The 18,240-nt window shown below is 33.4% G+C and overlaps 2 protein-coding genes across 4 annotated transcripts; one reads left to right on the forward strand and one right to left on the reverse strand.

Annotated features, from left to right (window-relative positions):
- Nucleotides 1–174: 174 nt before the first annotated feature.
- Nucleotides 175–5,416, forward strand: LOC100782949 (UDP-URONIC ACID TRANSPORTER 1). Its single transcript, XM_003554116.5, has 5 exons — nt 175–485; nt 625–1,116; nt 1,892–1,995; nt 4,103–4,331; nt 5,047–5,416. The coding sequence occupies exons 1-5, from the start codon at nt 405–407 to the stop codon at nt 5,191–5,193; spliced, it is 1,053 nt and encodes a 350-aa protein (XP_003554164.2). The 5' UTR covers nt 175–404; the 3' UTR covers nt 5,194–5,416.
- Nucleotides 5,417–6,857: 1,441 nt separating this feature from the next.
- Nucleotides 6,858–18,240, reverse strand: LOC100783489 (putative calcium-transporting ATPase 11, plasma membrane-type). Of its 3 annotated transcripts, none has more exons than XM_006604280.4 (8): nt 17,726–18,240; nt 11,274–11,328; nt 9,229–11,171; nt 8,953–9,111; nt 8,494–8,665; nt 8,108–8,406; nt 7,656–7,973; nt 6,858–7,382 (listed from the first exon to the last, which is right to left on the reverse strand). In XM_006604280.4, exons 1-7 carry the CDS (start codon nt 17,897–17,899, stop codon nt 7,668–7,670), a joined length of 3,108 nt encoding a protein of 1,035 aa, XP_006604343.1. In that variant the 5' UTR covers nt 17,900–18,240; the 3' UTR covers nt 6,858–7,382; nt 7,656–7,667. The 3 variants fall into 3 exon arrangements, with proteins under 3 accessions (XP_006604343.1, XP_003554165.1, XP_014627279.1); XM_003554117.5 differs by having other exon boundaries at nt 6,858–7,507; XM_014771793.3 differs by having other exon boundaries at nt 6,858–7,973.

Below are 18,240 nucleotides of genomic sequence, written 5' to 3' on the forward strand. Positions count from 1 at the left end.
ATTGTGCCTAGACTTTTTTGTATGGTACTATTGTTAGCGAGTGACTAATTGTGAGCGCATTGATCGGTTAAGAGTGAGTGTGTTAATAGCTCTTGAAGAAGCATAACATTCATTTTTGGGTGGTTGGTTCCCTTGAAAATGTCAACAGATAGCTTTCTATAAATGACCCTTCCTCTAATTTAGTACAAAACATCATTAGCAATAGCATCATCAACAAAACTCCACTCAATTCTATTCCACAAGCTTTCAACCAACTTCATCAAATCATCATCACCAATGCTGAGAGGGATGACCCATATATATAACAATTAAAATTTTAAGACCCCATTTTTGATAGTCCACAAAACAAAAGCCGTGTGTTCTGTCTGTCTGTCCCATTCACAACATACCAACAACAAGTTTCAATGAGCACACATGGTTCTTACAGCATGAGATCCAAGGCCTCCTTTGAAAATGAAGCTAAGGCCACAGGGAAAGAAAGTGGGGTAAGTACTAAATAAACAAAAGCATAAAACAAAACACAAAAGAAATAAAAAGAAAAAGATATCATTTTTTTATTATTGTTATTTTGAATATTGAGAATTTATGTAATGATGAGAGGTTGTGATAAAAATGGAAATCCAGGGAGGAGGAGGAGGTAGTGGTGGAGGTGGCAAGAGTGGGAAGACAATGTCCCCCAACAGCAAGGAGAATCTGTTTATAGTTTTTCTGGTGACACTTTGGTACTCTTCAAACATTGGTGTGATCCTTCTGAACAAGTACCTGCTTTCAAACTATGGATTCAAGTTCCCAATCTTCCTCACAATGTGCCACATGTCAGCTTGTGCTGTTCTCAGCTATATCTCCATTGTGTTCTTCAAGGTGGTGCCTCAGCAGATGATCAAATCAAGGTCCCAGTTCATCAAGATTGCAACTTTGAGCCTTGTCTTCTGTGCCTCTGTGGTTGGTGGCAACATCTCCCTCAAGTACCTGGCTGTGTCCTTCAACCAAGCGGTGGGGGCAACCACACCCTTCTTCACTGCTGTCTTTGCCTATTTGGCCACCCTCAAAAGAGAGGCTTGGGTTACCTATGGTGCCCTTATTCCTGTTGTTGCTGGAGTTGTCATTGCAAGTGGGGTATGTCTTGTTCTCTTTAATTTAATCTCACTGCTTTCTTTTGATTTGTTGTATTTGAATGTTGTGAATGATCATGGATGTGTTTCTTTTTGAGATTGGGATAGGGGGGCTCTTGATTGATTCATATTGGTGTTTGAAGGGTGTTTGTGTGACTATAGAGACATGTCAATGCTGCATCATGTTCCTTGTGCCACTCCAGATCTGGAGTGGTGTTGGACAGATTAGGTGATGGTGGTTTGTGTGATTTAGTTGATCTTGATTGTTTGAAAGGTATAAGGAATCTGTTTTTCATGAAGTGAAACCTGCTTGGAAGTTAATGAGATCTCAACTTTTCAAGAACTGCAAATCTATGACAATCACTGGGAAAATGATGCTTCTTGGCATTATTCTTTGTTGTCTTCTTCTTTTTGGATCTGCACTGTTCTAGTTTATTAGCTTTTATATCAGATAGCCAGGTTTTTGGGATTTTTTAAAAAAATAATCAACTAGCATTGAAGTTACTTAATTATCATTTTATTTTATCTAATCATGTTATATATATGATTATGATGCCTCCCCTAAAGCTTTTCATGAATTAGGCTTTTTGTAGTTATCTACTTATTAAATGCCATGGCATTCTGTGTATTGCACACCACAATATAATTTGTTATACGACTGGCAAGTGGCAACATCATAGCAGTTCCTTTCGACTGGCATCATGCATATTTTCCTTTTTGTTTTCCCGGCTTATTCATTTTGATTCTGTAGAGCTTCATATTTTTCTTGGTGATTGCAGGGCGAGCCAGGGTTTCACTTATTTGGATTCATTATGTGCCTAAGTGCAACTGCCGCAAGAGCCTTCAAGTCTGTCCTTCAGAGCATTTTACTTTCTTCTGAAGGGTAAAAATATTTTACACTGTGTCTACGATTTCTAATTTCCTCTTTTTCATCTAACTTCAAAAGCTAACTGGCTAAAAATTATAGTAGTATCAAAGATTGCTGAAATCTGCTATCAATATGCTTCCCTTCAGCTTATTTATTTGAAACAAGAAATTGTGCATCAATAGGGAACTAGCTGTCTAAACTTATTTTTCCTGGAAAACAACCATTGAAGGATGTTTCAGGAAGTTGTTAACTGTACTGTGTGTCGAAGATATGATGTCATGACTCATAAGACATACAATAGTATTTTTTTTTAATAAAAAAGCTGGAAAGTGATATGCTGTTATATGTAAAAACATACTTCAATTGTGATTTTGCTGTAATTGATCTGTAGCCAAGGTTGTGGAGTGACTAAGAACCAAAGTCACATTTGTTGAAAATATTAAGTTATTGTGCATTGTGGATTCAAGAACACATGTTTTAAAATTTTATTATATTGCTTTATTGGACAATGTTTATCCTTTCAGCTCTTTATAGGTATTATTGGTTTGTAATTGAAAATTGTGTCACTAATATTGCTTGCTTTTAACCCATTCCTTTAATCTCATTTGTGATATGTGAGGAAAAACAAAATCTTGTTGAATTCACTTTTTTCTGCAAACTACACTTTCATGAACCGGAAATCATTTGGTAAGAGAAAAAAAAGATACTCTTTTCCAACTTGTGTAATCATGCATGTTTTTTGTATCATGATTACTTGATGCATGAAAGATGGACTAGCAGAACACTTCTACCTGAGGAACAAGTTTTTCTTCTCCATTGTTCTTATACGATTGAAAAAAGACAAATGAAAGTTCTAATACCCTGATGTTTCTTGCTTAAAACTTTTCATTGTTTTTTATGTTTCCTACTTATTTACATTTTAGTCATGTAGGTATGTTTCCTTTTCATATTCATAAATGAATTATTCTTAAGCAAGACCTATTGGTTACATGAACTATATTTGTTTAAGTTATACCGTAAATTAGTAATGAATGGCCGTTTAAATACTCAGCTTCTTAATGATGTGTATATGTGGTTCTCTGCAAACTTAGAGCCAAAATTATAGCTTAACTTGAGTGGAGGCAGTCACAACATGATAATACAACTTGAGAATCAATATTCTTTTTCTTCATTATAATTGAAATCTTGGATGGTTTTAGATTTGAATAGTCTTCGTTGTCGAGCAGATTGTGTCTATCATGATACCATCTATGCCTTTTCACTTGGCTTTAATTTCGAACCCAACAAATAACTATTTTTTGCTGAAAGTTTTGGCTAACAGCATGTTACTTTGAGAGTTTTAGTTACTTGACAATAGGAAGTTTTTATACTATATGCATTTTGGTATATGATTAATTTTAAATATATAAAATAGGAAATGAGCAGTAGTTGTGAACAAAGGTGTGATTAAAACTTTCTCATCCGTAACTTAGATATAGGATGAGTTTGTTTAAACTTTTAAAAAAGCAACTTTAAAATAAGTGTTTTTTATATAAGCATTTTTTTAAGAAGCAGATAGATTTTGCTTCTTAAAATAAGCAGAAAATTGTTTTTTGTAAGCAGAAACAATTTAGGCAAACACACTATTAAAAATAGAAAGTTGCTTATTTGATTAAAATAAACACTTATTTCAACAAATAAGTTTAAACAAACTGGTTCATAATTCCACTCTTGCCTTTCTCTACAGTGAAACTGCTGCTTCTCAAGTGTCCTTAAAACTGTATTACATCACCTCTCATGTGTTATCCATATGAAATGCTTCAATTTTTGTAAAGGATTAATGCCTAACATTATAGTAAACACACATTCTTATGTATTTACTTATTGTGTTCAAGTACAACAGGGTGACTATCTGTTTCCTTTTTCTAACTTTCAAACTTTGGCTAAATTATTTGTACTCAAAACACAACTTAAGATACTGGAAATTTTTATGTTCTCCAAGTTATTAGTATTAGTATGACAATGACCAGAACTTGAGGTTCCTCCTCCCCATTATCTCATGGACTTCATAAACCATAATTGCATAAGCCTTTTTTGGCTGATACAAAATGCTTATAATGTTGCATCCCCTTCAACTTAACAGGGAAAAGTTGAACTCAATGAATTTGCTCCTGTATATGTCTCCAATCGCGGTTCTAGTTTTGTTGCCTGCAGCACTTATAATGGAGCCAAATGTCGTAGATGTCACATTGACGCTTGCAAAGGACCATAAATCAATGTGGCTACTTCTTTTTCTAAACTCAGTCATAGCGTATGCAGCAAACTTAACAAACTTCTTGGTGACTAAACATACCAGTGCTCTCACACTCCAGGTTTGCCTCTTTGTCACTACTAGAACTTATGAAAAATATTTAGTTAAAAGCTAAAATAATAAGACCAAATTTCTTTTATTCATTAAAACTGAAAATCACTTTTACCTAAACTAAATGTTTTGACCCTGTAACATTAGACTCGAAATCACATAGGCTAAAATAGAATTTCCTTTTGTTATCTATATTTTTTGTTTTAGTTTGATGCTCTAAGTTCTAAATTCCACTTTTGTCTCTTAAAGTGTCTTTCTTAGACTAAATTAAGTTCTTCTACCAATTTTTGGCACTATCAATGTCAATTTTGACTGATGTGGCAAATATTTATTTGATGTGACATCTTTCATTATTTGTCATGTATCTCTAAGTTAACCAAGTGTGATAAACTAAAGGAGTTGTAAGGTAAACTTGATGGTAAAAGAAAAAGAGAGAGGAAAAGATTATGGGTTTGATTTGCCTGCTAATAAAATACTAACAATTAATATTTATTAATAAAAAAAAAAGTGTGATAAACTAATGAAAGGATTAATTTAGATTACCTGAGACTCTTTAAGAAAACAAAGTGAAACTTTTCAAACTTAAGGATGAAACTGAAACTCTTAAAAATTCTATTTTATCCAAATCACATAAAAAATTCATGTCAAAGTGTGCTTAAAGCAAACTTGCTTTGTTACTTCATGAAATTCATACACTGAATTCCCTCTAAAATTATGTTAAACAGGTATTAGGCAATGCAAAAGGTGCCGTAGCTGTTGTAATCTCAATACTCCTATTCAGAAACCCTGTCACTGTTCTTGGCATGGGTGGCTATACAATTACCGTGATGGGAGTAGCTGCATATGGAGAAACAAAAAGGAGGTTTAGATGAACAATCTCTAACATTCACCGATTGTCTGATTCGTGTATTTTATTGTAGTTTATTTATATGAACAAGATTCTTTGTAACGTGACTAGGAGTAGAAGGGAGCCATTTTATAATGTTATTCTGTTGTATCTACCACATAAATATTTATTTATCACTGGTACATTTTGTCCTAAGTAAGTGTACCAAAAAAAAATTGTAATGAGTTGAAGCACGAGAATTATGCTTAGGAATGCGTCAGAGGCAATAGTTACTAATGAAGAGAAAGTTGATAGCAAACTAGGATCTGAGCACCATCTTGCCCTCCACCCTTAATGTCATTATGCTCACGTTCATTATAGACAAACATATGAAGCAAACAAATGAAAAGGGAATGATAAAATATAAAAGTTAAAAAAAAAAATAGAAGCCTCTCAAATAAAGAAAATGTAAAAACAAAAAAGAGATAGAGAAAAGTTATACTCATCTCAGTTTGGCTTTATATTTTTTCACCTTAAGAAAGACTTAAAGACAATGACAAAGGCAATAGTAGGAATCAATGCAATGGGGATGATTGTTCAGAACATGTAGTCTGAAAAAATTTCAATGTTGTGGAAATTAAAGGAGAATCTGAATAAATAAAAAATCAAATGCAAAAAATGAAAGAAGTAAATTTTTTTAAAAAATACTCATATTGGGTCTCTTTTAAATATACACATTCCTTATTTCTTCTTTCATTTGTTGCCTTTTCTTTTCCAACTCTGTTTGAATTTTAAAATAGAAACATTATGATACTAACAATTCCTATGATAAAAAATAATTTTAATTATATAGTCCATAAAATCAGGTTACATTAAATCTTAGATTGATGTGAATTAATAATTCAATTGAAATAAAAGAATGTATAGAAAGACGACACATAAGATTTTTATGTTGAAATGTGCTAATATAGATTGACATGGGATAGATGAGTAATTTAGGAGAGAACTTTTAGGATGAAATGCACTTATAAGTTGACATGTGATCAATAAGAACTCCAGATAGAATTATTTTGTATTAGCATAGATTTTAAATAGTAATGTTATATCCTCCTAGGCATTCTCCTACTACATTATAAAGCATTAAATGAAAAAATAAATACATTTAAGGTGTTAAAAATATAAACATATTTAATACTTATAATTAAAAAAAAGTAGTAATATTAGTGAGAGGATGTAGTTAGAAGACTTAGAAGTTAGAATTATTCATTATGAACTAAGGAAATATTTAGTTCAAAGGAGAAGAGGAATAGAATTTTAATGGAGGGGAGGAAAAAATTGTTTAGACATTATGTTTGGTTAAGAGGAGGAGAAAGATTTTAATAAAGGGGAAGAAGTAATCATTTTCTTGTTTGGTTCAAAGGGGAGGAAAAGATTTTAAAAACTAATTTAATTTTGTAATCTTACACTTTTAAATTTGAAAATAGAAATAGAAATATTTTAGTTATTATAGTTGAAATGTTTTAAATTTCCTTCTTTCCTCCAAATCTTCCAATATTAGAGGAGAGCAAAAATTAGATGACCCCCTTTATTCCCCTATCCTTCTTAAAAATTGAAACAAACAATAAAAATTATAAAAATATTCCTCCCGTATTCCATTTCCCACTAACCAAACACTACGTAAACACAATTCCAAGGTAGACACTACCTATCTACCAATAACATTTATTTAATATTAAACATGTAAAAAAAAGTATATTGTAAATTACAAAAATGTACCAGTGAACTATAAAGTTCGAGGACTACCTAGTTTCTGTTCAACAAATATGAACGCCATTATCTATGTAGCACGTGCTGAGATCTTTGTATTACAAGCCAAACGGACCAAACTCTGCTCAAATGCAGGGGTGCAAAATATGTGGGGTTCCCAATCGGCTTGCTTGGTAAAAGATAGGATGAATATCCCCCTCGTCATGCTGGTAAAGCAAGGGCGCAGGAAAGTTTTTTTTTTTTTTTTTTTTAGTTTTGCACAACTAGACTCTTAAATGAATTTATGTGAACTACGAATTGCAGAAGTTTGGAACTGTTCTCAAATAAAAATGCTCCTCAAAAACAGCTGGTTCTGACATAAACAGATAAACATACACTAGTTGCGTTCAGTGCGCAGAGAGGAGAGGACTGTTGTTGGTATTGCCTTCAATCATTTCTTTTCCAACACCCATATATGTTTTGTCATGCCTGGAAATTCCGTATGGTATCAAGTCTTTACAAAATTACATAAATTTGCAATGCCGTAAGGAATGACAGCATTAAAAGCACACTACACTAGTAGGAGAAATCAGCAGAGCAACCAGGGTAATGCCCTAATGTAAAAAAGTAGCTTGGTTAGGCATTCTTGTCAATGTTCATCTATCTAGTTGTTTTTCGTAAGGTTAGTGTCCTAAAAATCAAAATACGTAAACAAAAATGTTCATGACCCAAAAACAAAAGAAAAGGAAAACGAAACCATACTCTTATAATATTTTATGCCAGCTCGGGACCAGATGGCAGTGCTTCATAACCATCATGGTGCTGCTTACTAGTATCTCTTTCAACTGGGATGCACTTGAGGATAGCAGCTATAGGCATGCTAACTGCTCCGATTACCACACTTAGTAACCAGAATTGCCAGTTTAGAGGCACAGTGCTGGCAAACGTTCCAAGGAATTCAACTATCACCACTTGAAATGCCACGGTGGCGAAAATTATCGCCAAAAATATCCGGCTGTCAAACATGCCTCTGAATATGTTTATCTTATCAATATCTCTGCTGTTTATCTCATTAAACACCTGGAAGAGTAGAAATGGAAAACAGCTAGGTATATAAATGGAACCATTTTTTAACAGGTTTGAACTTTTATTTTACATGTTTGGAGTCTATTAAGTATAAACAACAATTAGGACATGATGCATGCAGAGTGTACCTGGCAAAATACAAAGGAGTTGAATATCAAAGTGTTGAGCACTTTCGTTGCATCTGAACCACTAAGTCCGAGTAGCCTCTTCCCGTCAAAATTTAGAATCCCTAGGATGATTAATTGATATATGCTTTGACCTATGATATTCCTCCACATAGGTTTGGTGATAAAGTTTGCTCCCCTTGCAACTGGGGGTCTTTTCAAAAGTCCATCGTTAGGAGGTTCAGTAGCCAGGGCTAATGCACCAAGAGTGTCCATGATCAAGTTGACCCAAAGCAACTGAACAGCGGTGAGTGGAGCAGATCCTGAAAGAAGGAAGACTATCAACCATGTTGCTTGAAACAAAGTCAACAGATTATAAAAGGGAAAACAAATTCTATTAACCAACAAACCAGTGATGCACGCAGAAAAGAAGTTGATAACCAGAGCAACAACATTAACTGTCAATTGAAACTGCACAAATTTTTGAATGTTTATGTATACTGCACGTCCCCATTTGACAACATTGACAATAGTCGTGAAGTTATCATCCATTATAATGACATCGGCATTTTCTTTGGCAACCTGTAAATGGTATTAATTATCAAGCACAAAAAATGCTACTAGATATGAATGGTAGCAAAGAGTCATTAATATAAAAAGAGGAAAAAGAAACCGCCACGTATGGGACAATTATAGGGGAGGATAGACAAGATAGCAAAGGAAAAATTAACGAATCAGTTAATAAATTATGAAACTAGAATAGAAGATAACGCTAACGCCTTATATCTTTAACATAATGTAGGACTATTATACAAAACTAAGCGTACACTTAACTGCCAGAATTATCGTAGTAAACAAGAGATACAAACCTCAGTTCCTGCTATGCCCATTGCAAGTCCAATGTCTGCCTCGCACAGTGCAGGAGCATCATTAGTTCCATCACCAGTAACAGCAACAACCTCACCAAACAATTTCCTCAAATTGGTTACTAATCTGTGCTTGTCCAGAGGTAAGGATCGTGCCATCACCTGAAACCATATCAAGTACATAAGAAACCATCTCAATAGAGGATACAAAACACCTAACCTACCCTTTTCCCTGTCCTCAAGAACTGAAAGTCACAGAATTTGAGATGAGATCAGAACCTGGATTCTTGGTATAACATCCTTCATTTGCTCAGGAGACAAGTCACGAAAATCTGGACCTTCTATGGCTAGACCACCCTCTGTAAGTAAACCACATTCTTTAGCTATAGCTTTAGCTGTATTTATGTTATCACCAGTAACCATGCGGATAGTTATTCCAGCAGCTATACAAGTTTGAATTGCTTCCTTAACCCCAGGGCGTACAGGATCCTTGATTCCTACTAAGGCTATGAAAGTATAGCCACTATCTGAAATGTTGGGTTCATGGGTTTCATTTATCTCTTTAAAGGCCAAGCAAATAGTTCTCAAAGCTTCAGAGGCAAAGGCATTTATAACAGCAGAGACATTATTTGCCCGGTCTTCAGGAAGATCAACAACTTCCCCATTGCAATCCATAATTTTGTCACACATTTTTAATATTATTTCTGATGCACCTTTGCAGAAAGCTCGGACTCCTCCATCAGGAAGACCCACAAGCACAGACATTTTCTTGCGGACTGAATTGAATGGCTCAACTTGGAGTATCTTATACTCTCTACGCTGTGCATACGCATCAAAATCAGCACCCAAGAGGCAGCCAAATTCCAATAATGCTGATTCTGTTGGGGTTCCCAATATAGTGTCCTTTCCATTTTTATCCTTGACTACTTCAGCAGAAGTATTTTGAAATATAGCCTGCAAAAGGATGTTTAGAACTCCTTCAGATGTACATGTTTTCAGTTCGTCTGCACTCTCATTACCTTTTATCTCCATGGATTTTTCGCATATCCATGCTTTAGTAACCACCATTTTGTTAGTGGTCAATGTCCCTGTCTTATCTGTGCAAATGCAACTAGCTGAACCCATAGTCTCACAAGCAGAAAGATGTCTTACAAGTGCCTTGTCATTCATTAGTTTTTTCATTGCAAAAGCAAGACTGAGTGTCACAGCCAGTGGTAATCCTTCAGGAACCGCAACAACTATTATGGTTACAGCAATAGCAAAGAAGTCCAGTAACTTCTTTGCATCATCTGAAGACCAACTGGCAAACTCACCATGAAGCGCTTTTTCGACCACAAACCTAACTGTCAACACCACAAATGTCAGAATGGCAAATGTCAAACCAATTTGACCAATAATAGTAGCAACTCCATTTAATTTAACCTGCAATGGGGTTTCATCCTCTCCTCCCTGGTTTAGAGTCTCCATCAATTTTCCCCATTCAGTCCTCATGCCAACAGTTGTAACCAACATCTTCCCCTGACCATCCTGCACTTTGGTTCCTGAGAGAAGAAAAGGTTTTTCTTCATTTATATTTACCGGTTCGCTCTCACCTGACAAACTCGATTCATCAATAAGCAAAGAGTATCCTGATATAAAAATCCCATCAGCGGGAACTTGATCCCCAGTTGACAAATGAACAACATCACCAACTACTATATCATAAATTGAGATCTTTTGTCTTTTCCCATCTCTATTGACCTGAACAAATATCTTTTTCTTCTCTTTGTCCAAATCCCTGAACTGCAGGGACTGCTTGTAATCACTGACAGCTGTAACAATGACGACCAAGAATATACTGAGTATGATTCCCACACCATCATAAGTTCCCTTTGGCCACCCTTCAGTGGCAATCCCTATACCTATAGAAACTACAGCACAAACCATGAGAATGATTAGAGTTAAGTCCTGCAATGCATCCCACACAAACATCAGGAACGACCTAGAAGGTTTTTCGGTATAACGATTGAATCCATAAATCTGTTGTCTGCTATTTATACTCTCTTCGTTGACACCTCCATCTACCGAAACTAACAATTTCCTTGCAATGGATTCAACTCCACCAATATCATTTAAGGTCTTGTTATCATGACCACGAACAATAGAAGCAATCTCATCTGGATGAATACCAAAACCAGCATCTCTTACCTCACTTGATAGTTTGTACTCGACTCGATTACCAGCTGCACAAGAAAACCAGATTAGCTTAGAAAACATATGAAGAGAAAGTGATTAGTTCTATAGCAATGATAAGAACTTTGAATACTGAAATTGGATCACTGTACCATCGATAAATTGTAATGCTGCCTTTTGAACGTAGAGAGCAATTCGAAATTTTTCCTGATAGAGTAAACCAAAGATAAAATAGTAAAACTGGTAACGACAAATTGTCAACATACAAAAAGGTAGGTAGAAAAATCCTCATTCAAAGTAAGAAAATAGTCCCATATCTCATTGCATGAAATTAAAACTTTATGAAGTTAAGGAGAACTCTTTCAAGAAACCTCAGTTAAAATTTAAGAAAAATGTTAGTATTTCCATCTTAATCATGATTATTTTTGGAGCAGGTTAGATAACCAGCAAACGAAATATTGAAAGTTACATTTTTCACTCGATACTCACAAGGAATGGTTAATCATAATGCAGAGAGGTCACCGTTATCAATATTGTCAGAACGATTGGAGGGGAAACCCCTTTTGAATGTGTCAACATATAAGTGAATAATGAAATGAAATAAATCTGCATTTTTTGCCAAAGGATATGCTAGTTGGGTCATATAAACCTCGAGTTCAACTTTGAGGTAACTTGGAGAAGGTGTTACATTCTGAGTCTAATCACTTTCTCTTAAACAAACCCTGATCAACTTCCAATCACCATGATTAACTGACCTCTGAAGAGCTCCAATGAGTCTTCTCCAACCTGTCTCTAAGAATTGGACCAAACAGGTTTTTTAAGAAAGTTCCAAAAACTTCTTTAACCCTTTCAAAATTGGCTTTGAAGTCCTTGGAGGATTCAGATTGGGATTTAAAAGTTTTTTAAGTCACTGCACAGGATGGCTCTTGGAACTATGACTTTTTTAAGGAAATGCTCCCAAGCCACATAGTTTGTATTATTTGTGGAATGCTTTGGAAATGGTTCCTTGATCTAGAAGTTTTCTACTAATGGGAATTTCAATCTTGCCTCTGCGTATCGTAACTACATCCTACTCAAGAGTATTTGGGACTGGCCAGTTCCGGATAGAGTGACATTTTTTCTTTGGAAGTCAGCCCATAATGCTCTCCTAACTAACTATCTTAGGCATCAATGAAATATCACCACAAATGCTGCCAACAGCATGAAGAGACTACTCTCCATGCTCCAAAAGATTGTGGCACAGCAAAACAGGTTTGGCTCCTAACGTTCCCTCTTCACGGGTTCAAGGAACAAAAATTTTCAGAACCGAAACCTTCATTTTTGGTTTCAAACAAACCTGGACGGACAGCACTCCCAGGGTGTTGGCTGGTCTCTTATTTTTGGTTTCTCAATCCATGTCATTTCGGAAAGAAGTTAGAAGTTGTTTTTGCCCCTCTCTTTCACTGATTTGTCCATTCATAAGGCTGTTTGCCATTCAGATTAGGCGACTCTAATCAAACATCCACAATGCTTCATCATCCTGAGCAAATTTTTTTCTTGAACTCCCCCTGATGAGGGATTCATAAAAATTAACCGTGATGGAGCTTATGCTTATGCCTCTCAAGTAGAAGCATCTGGCAGTATCATCAGAGATCATAGTGGCCGTTTCTTATCAGCCATGGCTTGCAATTTGGCAATTTTTCATGGTTTAAAATTAGCCATCAGCAGGTGCTTCTCCAGAATGTGTTGAAAGTGATTCCCTCTTAGCTATCAACATGAAAATATTGGGGTTCATATCCACCATCCCGGTTATACTCTGGTTAGATATATCAATTATATGCTCGAGTCTCTTATTATTTATTTCTGTAGACATATTGCTCAAGAGATGAATGCACTTGAAGATGCTCTTGCCAACTATGGAATGTCTTTAGATAGTGGTGGTCTTAGGATTTTAGATTGTGTCCTGGACTTCTTGTACTTACATTTGCTAGCTGATGATTCAGCAACTTTGTTTAGTAATTTGTAGGTAGCTTTTCTGGTTTTCTTGGCCTCTAGCCTCTAGGCCCTTTGCTAATAAAAAGTACTAATAATAATCTAAACTGAACACGCACTAAATTTAAATTCACCAAAAAAATGTTGCTTCAACAGAACTGCAGTGCAATAGAATTTAAATTCACTAAATTATATGTTTTATTTAAGATATCTCACAAAGCTCGTAGCTAAGATTATCGAGTGTTGCCATTACACCCAGGTTGCTGGTTTGTAGGATAAATTCGTGGAAATCAAAAAATAATTTATTTGAAACTTCTTTATAACTTCTTAACTTATATGAATAATCTTTTCAGAAAAGCTTATCAAAATAATCTTTTTAACTTTTTTTTTTTGTGATTGATCTTTTTAGCTTATTTCAATAAATTTCACCATTAATCTTACGAAGAATTTATTAAAAAAAATCTCAATTAAATTTTTCGTTAACTAAGTAAATGTTAACAGTAAATTTTTCACCAGTAAATTTTTCAATCAATTATCAGGATTAGGATTCAGGCTAAACCCTCGTTTTCCAGTAGTCTGAACCCTTTTACAGTAAATATTTACTTTAAACCGACATCCGCCATTGTTGACATCTATACGGCAGCAGAAATTTCGGCAACAATTTACATTGCCATTTCAAAATGTTGCTGTTGCTGTTGCCGTGCCTTTGTTAACACTCAACTTACTAGACGCGTCTATACCGCGTTTTTCAAGTCATTCTTAATTTCAGCACCAAAAAAGACTAGTCAAGAGTAGTTACGCTATCGCGCTGATCGAGACATGTTGTGATACTTGACTTTAACCAACATTACTTATTCTGGAGTAAATGATATGACCTTGTTTAGCATTGTTTTGAACATTTATATCATAAATAATATATTATTTTTCAAGTATTATAAAACTTGTAAAATTAAGTTTAAGATTTATTAGCAAATGAATTTTTGTGTAGAAAGTTTACATTTATATACAATCCGATGTTCTAATTAACAGTAAATTCATATTATTTTATAATAAAATATAAGGCACGTTTATATAATTTCACAAATTTTCCATAAACCACTAATTTTCACTATTAACAGTATGCATTTTTAAGGTACTTTTAACAACAAACTAAAATAACTTTTGTATCCAAAAAGTTATATTATAAGAGTTTTTAAACGTATATTAAGCTATAAAAATGTATATTAATTGCCCATAACTTTCAGACAGATACAGGACACGAGTGTCATTTTCAAAGGTTGCTAACTAGTAGAAAAATGATGTGATAAAATGAAAAGAGGAATGGAAAAATAAAATAAAATTTAAATAAATAAAAAGTGAATGTATTTGGAATATTTTTTAAATAGTAGTAGTAAATACCAACTTCCTTCTTATTTTTATTTCTTACTATTTGTCTCATTGTCTCTGATCACTGATGGCTGTTGATTTCTATGAAATCTATTATTGATGTCTTTGTAGTGTCAAAATGTTCCCAATCAGATTTTGCCAAGGAAATTTCCAGGAAGTTTCGACTTTCTTGTTTGCTGTGTCACTAGGATAAATATGTTTAATTGCTAAAATAAAATACTTTTGTAGTGGGTAGTACAACTGTATGCATGAAAAATACTTTCAAAGATACCTTAAATTTTCCATTTTTACATCACATCTTTATTCATCAGTTGCTTTAGATGTGGCATGCCACAAGATAACTTCGGTGCAAATTGCATGTTAAATATTCCAAATAACTTTAGTATCCATGGTGAAAACATTTGTAACATTTTTTATGGCAGTAATTCATAAAATAGTATTAAGATTTAAGAATTAGATATAAAATCGAACAATATAAAATAAATAGTATAATATGAAAAATGGGCTAATTATAAATAAATCATTAAAATAATTTATATTATTTATTCACTCATTTATACTTTTAAATTGCAATAATCAATATTTTGAAATTGCAGTTATTTTATTTTATGTCCACTATTTGTTTTTTCTTTCAAGTATAATTTTTTTACATAAAATTACATCTTAAGTTTTGAATATTCCAAAAATTTCAATATTAAGGATTTGAAAGATTATATGAAGAATTTATGTGAACTAAAAGATCACATATTTTATTAAATTAATAAATTGAATAATACAATAGTGAAATAATTTAAAATAATAGTTTAATATTAAAAAAAACAAGCAAAAAAATAGTACCAATTAAAAACGAATAGAATTATTTAGTGATGAAGTAAAATCAGAGTTTATCCTAAATGTAAAACAAATACAAATGAAATTGTATTAAAACATGAAAAACTAAATACAGTAAAAATATATAACTATAAATTATAAGCTAGTTGAAAAAATTTATAATTTATAAGATATAAACTAGTAAAATAAATTAATTGGGATAAATACTGGAAATCAAAACTAACAAGAAGATAAAGGAAGAATGTTGACCATGAATGTCCCGAAAGTCACAACTCACAAGGTAGACGTACATTCTTACCGAGAATCTACGTTTAAAAAGTGTTGATCTAATCTCTTCAACAAACCCGCTAATATAAATCAAATCGTAATCTTCAGATTGATTACCTTTCCTAATCTCACTCCTAATTAAAAACAAAATAAAATAAAACCAAGCTAAAATGTCAAATCCGGATGATACATTGGCACGGCCAAACGTGAAAGTAACATTATCTGCCGTCCATCCAATGTAAAGTATCAGCACCTACTTTTTTTAGCTCAGTGTTGTTTGGGCCATAAGTCATGTCATGACAACAGCCATCATGAAAAAAGATAGCACCAACGCAGTATGGACCCATCCCATTTCTCCCATTCAGTGCTTGTTTGATTTGTTCTTAAGAAAGTCACAAATTATTTTAAAGATTTAAATTGAGAATTTAACACACACTATTAACTATTAGTATTAGTTAATTAGCGTACTTCAAGGGGGTAATCAATAATCGTATGTATTTTGCCAATGGCAGCTATTGTGCAAATGAAGAACTACCCTTTTTCTTTAAAAATTTTTTATTGCTAGTGGTAGACTTGACCTTGGGATGTTGGAACCACTAAACACAGTACAGACAGAAAACTGTACGACAAAGCATTAGTTTTCAGTAGTACAGACACTAACGTCACGAAAAGACGTTCACACGTCACAAAATGTGGAAAAGTCACTAACAAAATTTTATATTTTTTAATGAAACTTAACTAAAGTAAAAAGAGTTTAACATTATTCATGCTTATAATATAGAATAATTTTATATTATTATTAAATTATAAAATATTATTAATATAATTTTTAAAATAATTACTAATTTATCATGATAAATTATTATTAGATATTAATATATAATTATTTTATATTAATAGTACATATTTTATTTTCTCTAATAAAAGTATATTTGAAAGTATCTTAAAAATATGTTACTTATAGGATATTCAAAAATAAACATTTTGTGTCATTTGTGTTAAAAGACAGAAATAGACTATTGAGTTGCATAATAATCCTATCAGACGCCCGATGAGCATAAAACAAGAAAATTAAATACGTATTTACTTTTTCCTTAATCAAATTTTTATTTTATTTTTTTCCTATACTTTTTCTTTTCTTTATTATATCTATTACTTTTCTCTTTATTTTTTTTTTCCTTTCTTCTTTCTCTTGTTTGCTCTCCAATCCACTCCAAAATAAAGTATATATAAAGACAAAGAGACTCATCTAGCAACAGCCGCAATATTTAACTCCCGTTCACTAAATAAGGAATACCATTTAAATATTTTGTATCATTGCAAAAAGTGTCCTTTTGCTTTGAATTGTTCTTGGGTTCAACGTTCTCACATTGTGACACACGTCCAAACCGGCTATTTAGTGAAAGGCAAAAACTTTTGACTGTGTTTAATCTCCATTTGCAACTTATTTCACACGAAATCAAATCCTCACAAAAAGTCAGAAAAGAATATTTAAAAAACGACGCCACTTCAATTCTTATCTCTATTTTATCTCCGCATACGATTCCACATGTAGACCTCATTTTTAATATTCTTTCCTCCGTCACTTTTTATATTTCTCTCTCAACAACCAGAACTCCGAGAGCATGTGCTTGTGATCTTTCGCATATGACCAAGAAATAAACAAGCAATAATAATACTAGTACTCTAGTAGTAAAAGTTTTCTTAAACTCTCGTGGCTAATTCCATTTTATTCTTCACTGTTTTTAGGCTCAATTTACGTAGACTTTTCTAAAGCAGCCATAAAACATTCACAGAAAAAACAGATTAATATGCTAAAAGTTTATTTCATTTATTTTTTTCAAAATTTAATGCATGTACCGCATATTGATTTAAGCTGATAGAGAAGCTTAACCTATTTTATTTAATTTTTATTTTGTTGAAATTTATCTGCACAAAGTGTATTTAACTTTTTATTTGATTTTTAACATCAATATTCATAGGATCATTAATGATAGCACCTTTCTCTGCTTTACTTTGCTATTTTTTTAATATTTTTTTTGGAAGTTTCTACGCCGTGGTGGTTAAGAATATTTCGATAAACTTTCAAACAGATATAGTTATAACAGATAATGAAATAAAAATAGAGGAGGAAAGTGGGAAGAAAAACCTTGATTCCCTGCTTAATCTGCTCGGCTTCGACGCGCTTGTCGAGATCGGCGACCATGCGGAAGCGGCGGCGGTGGTTCTTGACGAAAGTGACGGCGGATCTCCATCGGCGGAGGGCTTCGACGGAGGGATTTTTGTGCTCGAGCTCGAAATTCTTGAGGAGAGTTCTCTCCATTGTTTGGAATGAAACGGAATCGGAATCAGAATCAGAATCAGAAGAAGAGGAGGTGTTGATGTTTCGAAGAGGCTAGAGAGGGAAGCGGCGAGTGAAAATCTCACGCGTTTTGTGGCGCAGTGGTGGAATACGTACACATAAATGGAAGAGGATTTAAGAACGGGTGAAAATGTGTCCGCGATAACGACGAACGGAAAAACAAAGACCGTACGGAGATATAAGATATAGTGCTCTGCACGATTTGGCAATATATAGAGGAGTTAAAGAGGGATACCGGCTGCTACGTTTACTTTTGTTTCAAAGTAAATCATGTTAGGAATGTTAAAATATTATTATTTTAC

Source organism: Glycine max, chromosome 19 (genome assembly GCF_000004515.6).
Source record: "Glycine max cultivar Williams 82 chromosome 19, Glycine_max_v4.0, whole genome shotgun sequence".
Taxonomy (NCBI): Eukaryota; Viridiplantae; Streptophyta; class Magnoliopsida; order Fabales; family Fabaceae; genus Glycine; species Glycine max.

Coding starts and splice junctions, on each gene's coding strand:
- LOC100782949 (XM_003554116.5), top strand. CDS start 405: ATGAGCACACATGGTTCTTACAGCATGAGATCCAAGGCCTCCTTTGAA. Junction 486..624: donor CCACAGGGAAAGAAAGTGGG/GTAAGTACTAAA, acceptor ATGGAAATCCAG/GGAGGAGGAGGAGGTAGTGG. Junction 4,332..5,046: donor CCAGTGCTCTCACACTCCAG/GTTTGCCTCTTT, acceptor TATGTTAAACAG/GTATTAGGCAATGCAAAAGG.
- LOC100783489 (XM_006604280.4), bottom strand. CDS start 17,899: ATGGAGAGAACTCTCCTCAAGAATTTCGAGCTCGAGCACAAAAATCCC. Junction 11,329..17,725: donor AGATTAAGCAGGGAATCAAG/GTTTTTCTTCCC, acceptor TTACTCTATCAG/GAAAAATTTCGAATTGCTCT. Junction 11,172..11,273: donor AGCATTACAATTTATCGATG/GTACAGTGATCC, acceptor TTTCTTGTGCAG/CTGGTAATCGAGTCGAGTAC.